This window comes from Trachypithecus francoisi, unplaced genomic scaffold, assembly GCF_009764315.1.
Source record: "Trachypithecus francoisi isolate TF-2019V2 unplaced genomic scaffold, Tfra_2.0 Lachesis_group3, whole genome shotgun sequence".
In the NCBI taxonomy this organism is placed as follows: Eukaryota; Metazoa; Chordata; class Mammalia; order Primates; family Cercopithecidae; genus Trachypithecus; species Trachypithecus francoisi.
The window spans coordinates 155,899,251-155,907,311 of NW_022681468.1; the positions used below are offsets into that span (position 1 = coordinate 155,899,251).

The window sequence follows — 8,061 nt, forward strand, 5'->3', positions numbered from 1 at the left end:
TCATTCAAACATTTGTGTGAATGCTAACAATTCACTGGCAATTAATTTGAAAACAAAAATCTGTAAGGCTTCTGCAATCTAGTTGAAATCTACCTTTCCCAATGGGTTTTCTAAAATTCATCAGCACCTACCAGCCTGTCCCATGTCTTATATCCTGGCTTCTGCCACACTTCTTTCTGCTGAGATGTTCTCTCTGCTCTTCTCACCTCCCAAATTCCTGACCATTCTTTAAGACCCAGACCCACATACATCTCCTTAAAGCCTCCAGGCCCACACGTACTAGGGGATTATGTGTAGGTGTGTGAACTCCTTGAGGATGGAACATATTCAATTCTTTTCAACGCTGCCCCTAGCAGCCTTCCCACCATACATGGAGCAAAGCAAATACTGTGGCTCTCGCCTCCTCTTGTTCCCTCAGGACCTCGCAGCCTTCAGTTCACTCAACCCAAGATCTCAAGTTTTCAAAGAAATGAAGAGACTGAAGGCTTCTGTCTCGCAAGTTAGTCACTGATCAGGCAGAAGTGTTTGGCTCCTGCTTCCTCACATTTGTTTTGCACACACACAATGGTCTTGATACATTTAGAGGGTATTTGCAATGGGACGTGGCTGGCCCAACTGTCAGCCAACCTTCATATTTCTTTCATAGCCCCCAAGAAGTCAACTGAAGAGTTCAAAGAATTGAGAAGTTAAGCCAATTTATTTAAAATAATCTTTGACTTTCTCTTTGTCAATATATGTGTATTTTCTGCAAGGTTACGAAAACTGGAACATACATTAAAACAACAATTTTCAGTAGCATCTGCAGCAACTAATTCTGGAGAATTGTCTTATTCAATTGCTTTTCTTACTTATATGGAACTAAACCTTAATCTGCTTTTCAGGTATGAAATATATTCATGATTCTGTCTCAAAATATGAAATCAAAAGTTAGTATTATAACTCCCAGCTAACTGTCATATTAATTCGTCTGGATGAATTTTGTGGTACTGAACTCTGACAATGCTCAGCGTGTCAAAGCAAACACCTGCCCCGTCCCATGCCTACCCCAAAAACAAACGAGAGGCTTTTATAGGTTGCAAGTCCTGGTCTGGTTTATTTATAAAGCAATAAATATTAGAAGCACAAACAAATTGCACGTGTGTAAACAAACTGTACAATGATTGATGAAAGATGAGGGAAGGTGGTTCGGAAGACTCCAAGAAGCAAAATAGCATCATCCTGACTGGAAGGTAGATAGAGAAGGCACCTTAGAAGCATTTGCGGTGGACAATGGATGGGCCTGCCTCATCGTACTCTTGCTTGCTAATCCACATCTGCTGGAAGGTAGACAGAGAGGCCAGGATGGAGCCCCCAATCCAGACAGAGTATTTACGCTCAGGGGGAGCAATAATCTGCAGAAAGAAAACAAAAACTTCCAGTGAACTCTGAAGTTCCAAGCAAGGGAGCAAACAACATGTTGGGAGGGTTCACAGAAAAAAAAATTAGATACTAATTCGCTATAATGTGGGATATGTCATACCACAAAATAATGTGGCCAATCAAGTTATATGAACTCACCTCTATTTCATCATTTCTATTATTAAAGATATATTCTATTATTAAAATGGAATTTCTCCACTTATCTAGAGTATAATTTGGCAACAAGCTAAATATATAGTGGAGGCTAGCCCAAAAGTTGGGGCTTTAAAAATGTATTCAAAGATTTTGTTGCGTGTGTGTGTGTCTTTTTTGGTCAAAGATTTATTTTTATTCACTGCTTAAAAGCATTTTGGAAGTTACCTATCTTGGGAAAAGTGCTAAGAAAATCAGAAAAAGTGGTAGAAAAAGTAATACGTAAAGTTTGTAGGAGACAGGAAACTGAGTATGAAGGGGAAAGGAATTAGGAATGTAATTCTGCTTAGAATACCAAGACTTGCCTTGGATCTCCCACTCACAAAAGTTCTTTACCTTAATCTTCATGGTGCTAGGAGCCAGGGCAGTGATTTCCTTCTGCATACGATCAGCAATACCAGGGTACATAGTGGTGCCTCCAGATAAGACATTGTTAGCATACAGGTCCTTGCGGATATCAATGTCACACTTCATGATGCTATTGTAAGTTGTTTCATGGATGCCAGCAGATTCCATACCTAGGAACAAGTCACACACACACACACAGACACACACACACGTATCACAGAGCATTCGGGTCAAGGTAGGGGGAAGAGAACAGGACTTCTTTGTGTGGGTGAGCTGTCACCATTTGTCTCTGAAACATATGTTGCCCTATAAGACACACTGCAGGGTGCAATGGGTGCCTCAGAGTTAATCCACAATACAATGCCAAGAAAGGAGCAACTGTGCTTAGCACCTGTTTCGTGTAAACACCTCCTGAAACTATCAGATGTATGAAGATGTATTGGAAAAGGAAAAGATACACGTTTAAACTAAAATGAATGTGATTTTATGGACTTAAATCAGATCCTGACAAAGTTCCTCGTGGAAAGCATTGCTTAGGAAGGATATTTGTTGACATACCAGTGTCCAGTTATTACTATGAGTAGGAATGTTATTGCATTTAATGATGAGTAACTTGGAAAATTCAGCTACTTGGTAATGAAACTTACTGGAATAAGTCAGCTCTTGTGAAATAGCCCTTTTCCTGCAGATATGTGATATTCAGTTACTACTCTGTGTCATCCTTTATTTTGAGATGAACTCAGTGTGTCATCCTTTATATCACTAGAGCAGAACATAGACTTTCCCTTTAATGAGCCATCAGGACTTGAGGTTGAGCTGTGTGGGAGTCCAAACTTTGACTTCTTTTAACTCAAGGGCTTCTTGAGCCTTCTAGATTTCACTCTGAGAGACCCTAAGATTTCCAGGGAAAATCGTGCCTCTGCACCAGACCCTACAACTCACCAATGAAGGAGGGCTGGAAGAGGGTTTCAGGGCAGCGGAAACGCTCGTTGCCAATGGTGATGACCTGCCCGTCAGGCAACTCATAGCTCTTCTCCAGGGAGGAGGAGGAAGCAGCGGTTGCCATCTCATTCTCAAAGTCCAGAGCCACATAGCACAACTTCTCCTTGATGTCACGGACAATTTCACGTTCAGCTGCAGAAATAAAGAGTATCACAGTCATGCTCTGAAGAAAGAAGTCAGTTGTCGGGAGGTACGTGGATTCAGTGAGGGAGAAAGAAAGCAGACCCACACCGTGCAGATGAGACACACACACACTCACCAGTGGTGACAAAGGAGTAGCCACGCTCAGTGAGGATCTTCATGAGGTAGTCAGTGAGGTCCCGACCAGCCAGATCCAGACGCATGATGGCATGGGGCAAAGCGTAGCCCTCGTAGATGGGGACATTGTGAGTTACACCATCCCCAGAGTCCAGGACAATGCCTGCCCAGGGAAGCAGACAAGAACAAGGTAAATTCCTGAGGACAACACCACTGCTTTAGCCATGGCAAAGCCTGCTTCCAATCTTGGCTAAGAGATGCTAGCAATGGGCATTGATCCAGATGAAATTAGATTCCTTACACACAAAGAATAAAAATGAGCATCATGGATACTGAATCTGAAGCAAACTGCAGCTCATCCTTTTAACTATTATAGTAGAAAAAATTCCCGGGGATACTTTCAAATGACCATCCTTCTTATCAGCCATGAGCACATTATGTAAGCACCCAAGTGTGTTTTTCTTTGCTCCTATTGAACTTACACGTTTCTCTCTCTCTTGACTCAGACCCTGTAGGGAATGTATTCTCCTTGGGGATGCTTGCCCAGGTGATATGATGGTTTAAACACATAACAATGACTGCTGCACTCCAAGTTGCTACATTGCGCTGGGCTTTAAATAAGGGAAGGACCTAACTCCACAAGCTATCAGCTCCCACAGTAAGTGTGCTCTGAATCTAACCTCAGGGCACTATTGTTGCCTCTCTCTCTTAGCACAGACCTTGCTAGGGAATGGGAGGAAAGGAATGATCCCTTTTTCAATTGGGGGATCTGATTCACAGCAAGGTCGGTGACTTGGGAATGTGATGAATCAGTAACTGTCCCCAGAGCCCTGCATACCTGTGGTGCGGCCAGAAGCATACAGGGATAGCACTGCCTGGATGGCCACATACATGGCAGGGACATTAAAGGTCTCAAACATGATCTGTGTCATCTTCTCACGATTGGCTTTGGGGTTGAGTGGGGCCTCAGTGAGCAAGGTGGGGTGCTCCTCTGGGGCCACACGGAGCTCGTTGTAGAAGGTGTGGTGCCAGATCTTCTCCATATCATCCCAGTTGGTGATGATACCGTGTTCAATGGGGTACTTCAGGGTCAGGATACCACGCTTGCTCTGAGCTTCATCACCAACGTAGGAGTCCTTCTGCCCCATACCCACCATAACTCCCTATGAGAAGGAGAAAAAATGAGAAAATCATGCACTCACCATGTCAGGAATATAATCAGTGTCTTGTCCATTTGTATCTAACTGCCCAAGTTAAGGAACATATTTAAATATCAGAAATAATAAGCAATAGGATTTTACCCCAATTTAGAAGAATTATTTAAAAATCAGTCTTTTACCTTCTCCCCACTCCCCCAAAGATGTATAATTCTATTGTTGAGAATAGAACTCAGGAGAGAATGAAGCTATTTCACTGAAGAAGCAGAGCCTCGCCTCACCTTAAAAATATCATATGCCTTCATTAAATTATTAAGCTCATCACCCATGTCAACTGGAATATAGATGACTGCATTTTGGAATGACTGAATTAATGACACATTGTATTTCTCCTAAGAAAAAGATTTTGACATTCAAGTGAACACATAATGATGGGCTGCTATGCCATCCTCACTCCAACAGTGAAATTCAGCCCTGTCCAGAGCCGTCCTGGAGTCATTCACCAGCTCGGAGAACTAAGCTCTCCTCCTTGGCAGCCTGTCTGGCCAGGCATGTGACAAACCCAGAGAGCATGGCATTTCTTTTAATAAACGAGGTGGTATGTCGCTATCACCATGGCACTTGCTGCCTCCATCATGCCTGGCTTCTAAAAATGCAGCAGCCAGGAAGGAGATAGATTACACCTTTGGGGAACCCTGTAAACTGGCTGCGAACATGAGAGAGGAATGTGGATTGGGTCCTGGTTGGTTGGGAGAGGTTATATTGTTAGAAGTTTTAAACAGGACTGAAAAGAGAGGACAAGGAAGAAAATGAAGTGTATAAGGCAGAGGAGACACTAAGGACTCAAAGTCCAAAAGGCCGTAAGTGGAGAGAAACTGGTGGCTTTCACACCCGGGAGTGCCACCCTTTGAGAGGCCTGCCACTCAGGTGTACATTTCTCAGTATGTTGGGGTTTGGGGGGTACTGCTTGCCTTGCCTTGGATTTGAAGTGAACCCGCCTTTTCTTAATTGGGCCTAAAGAGTTCATCGAACAAGAGGGTCAGGTGAGAGTCATTTCCTAGATCGCTGGACTGAAGGGGTCACGAGTGGGACTGGGGGCTCGGCGGGAAGTTTACCTGGTGCCGCGGGCGGCCCACGATGGACGGGAAGACAGCGCGGGGCGCGTCATCGCCCGCAAAGCCGGCCTTCACCAGCCCAGAGCCGTTGTCGCACACCAGGGCGGTGGTCTCCTCGTCGTCACACATCTTGGCACAGCTTCAGGGGGTTCTGCAGGTTGAGGAGGAGAGGGCAGATCACGCTCAGCTGCCTGTGCAGCTGGCCTCCGCACGCAGAGGAGGGGACAGAGCAGAAGGGGGTTGTGGGGACTGGACAGGGGGTTGGGCGGGGAACGCTCCCGCCACCTTCCTTCCCCTCGAGTCAAAAAAAGGAGGGAAGAAACCGCGGAAGAGATTGGGGACAGAGAAGGGCAGAGGAATCCACCCAGGCTCCCTGGCCAGGAGTTCCACCTAGGGTGCCAGGTGCGAGGAGGGACCCATGAAACCCAGCCCCTTAGTCCTCCCCAGCTCTTTAATTTTCTTCCTTTTCACCAACTGGGAACACGATCTCCAGCCCTGTCCGTATCGCCATGCCTGTGCCCCAGATGGAGTGGAAAGCACGCCCCTTGGGGAGCCACAAAATTCCCCTTCTTAGAGCCCCTGCGAGGTCCTGCGAGGACCGACGCCCAGGACAAAATAAGCTAGAACCAAATAAAAAAGTGTGGGCTTAAAAAAAAAAAAAAAAAAAAAAGGCAGTCGTAGAGCGCAGGAGCCGGGACTTTGGCTGAGGGCCGGCCGGGCGGGCCAGGGGGCGGCGCGGGGCTGGAGTCCGGCGCGGCCCGCGGACCTGGCGAGAAGTGAGCGCGCAAGGCCGGGCGCTGACTCACCGTCGGCGGGGCGGGTCGGCTCGGCTTGGCTCGGCTCGGGCGGCGGCGGGCTCTGGGTGGCTGGCTCCAGGAGGGCCGCTTTATAGAACGCTGATGGACAGGGTCAGTTGGAGCAGCCGGGGGCAGGAGTGGGGGGCCCGGTCTGCCACCTTGCCTTATTTGGTCCCCTTCGCACCCGCTAGGACTGCCGAGGCCATTCATGGAGCCAAGGGCAGGGGAGAGGATCAGCCAGGGGGCCCCCAGACCATGTAAGGAAGGGGAGGGGGCAGCCAGGGGAATGGCCAAATAGGGAGCTGGGGTGGGGCAGGCGATGAAGGGTAGGGGGCAGGGGAAGACTGAGTGACGCCAGCCCACCCCTCCCCCTTTCTGGGGTGGGGGTGCTCCCTGGATGGGCTGTGGATTCGGTCCTCCGCAGCCCCGCCAGCCTTGGGGACAATAAGCCACATGCAGTGGGAAGGCTTGGCGCCCTGCCCTCTGCTGAGGGGTCCTGACAGCTGGGCCAGGGCAGCAGGGGAGCAACAGCGGCTTCTCATCTTCCAGGCCTGCCAGGAGCACAAAGGACACCACAGCAGCACATCTGAGTGGCTGCAAAAGGGGCACCCGGGACAGGGCACCCTTCTGGTCTATTCCCCACCAGCCTGGATGGCTTTACTCGGAGAGCTAGGGTTGGGCTCATCGAGGTCAGAAAGCTGAGATTAACCAAGGCCACCCGAGTTCCCGCTGGTGCATGGCTCAGGGTCTGGCCAGGGAAGAGGAGAAAAGGGTTTCTGTGAGAGCTTGACCAAGTCTTCCTGGAGAAGGGACGAGGTTTACCCCAGCCCAGTTGTTGGGTAGCTCTCATCCATGCTGCGGGGGTCTTGCTCAAATTCAGACTCTGGTCTATCAGGTCAGAAAAGGATCCCCTGCTGCCAAAGTGAATAAAGGAACAAATGCCAAAAATAGCTTGCTCACCTGATGGTGGGGAGATGAGCATCTTTAAACTGGGGACAGAGACCTTCATTCCAGGTAGAGACAAGACTGAAAAGGCAAATACTTTGATGGAGAACATAGCAGCAACTTAAACTAAGAATACACCAATCCTTGCCAGTCAAAGTGCAGCCTGTGGACAAGCAGTATTGTCATAACCCAGAAATGAGCTAGAAATGCAGTTTCAAGTGCCATCCCAATCCACTTTTCAGCAAGATCCTCATTTGCTTGGTGTGTACATTAAAGTGTGAGAAGCATTGGCGTAAATGACAGATATCATCTCCTCTGTGGAAAACAGATTTTGCAGGATCTTGAAGTTTTGAGAAGGAAAAAGAAACATGGCATGAAATGAGGAGGGGGGAAGGAAGAGGGAGATGGAAGAAGGACACAGATCACTAGTTTGCCCTGGGGTGCCCTGCATTCTCAGTTCTTGACTGGCACTTTGATTTTTAATGCTTGTGTTTTTCCTCCAGTTCACACCAGTTAAAAATAGAAAACTGGGCACTGGCATCTTTCTCTAGAGTGGTCTTGGGTTGATATGCTGAGGAGGCCTGCTGATTAGATACTTGTCCCGACTGGGGAATGCTGGGCCCTCCCCTCTGAACTCCCCAACCATGTTTGGGTTGGTCTGGAGAAGAAACATGAGGGCAGCTGTGTGGTGGGGCTGGGTAAGAGGCCTGGCTGAGATTACTCCGTGCAGCACAGCAGGCATTTTACAGTAAAAATGTTTATTGACAGGATGCCAAGAACTGCCTCCTCTCATGAAAATATAGAAAAACCAAGGAAAAGGAGAAATGG

At 47.7% G+C, this 8,061-nt stretch overlaps 1 protein-coding gene across 1 annotated transcript; it reads right to left on the reverse strand.

Annotated features, from left to right (window-relative positions):
* Nucleotides 1-1,069: 1,069 nt before the first annotated feature.
* ACTC1 (actin alpha cardiac muscle 1) lies at nucleotides 1,070-6,566 on the reverse strand. The gene is made up of 7 exons (XM_033190661.1): nucleotides 6,298-6,566; nucleotides 5,492-5,642; nucleotides 4,058-4,382; nucleotides 3,221-3,382; nucleotides 2,902-3,093; nucleotides 1,948-2,129; nucleotides 1,070-1,391 (listed from the first exon to the last, which is right to left on the reverse strand). The coding sequence occupies exons 2-7, from the start codon at nucleotides 5,618-5,620 to the stop codon at nucleotides 1,248-1,250; spliced, it is 1,134 nt and encodes a 377-aa protein (XP_033046552.1). The 5' UTR covers nucleotides 5,621-5,642; nucleotides 6,298-6,566; the 3' UTR covers nucleotides 1,070-1,247.
* Between the last annotated feature and the right edge of the window lie 1,495 nt (nucleotides 6,567-8,061).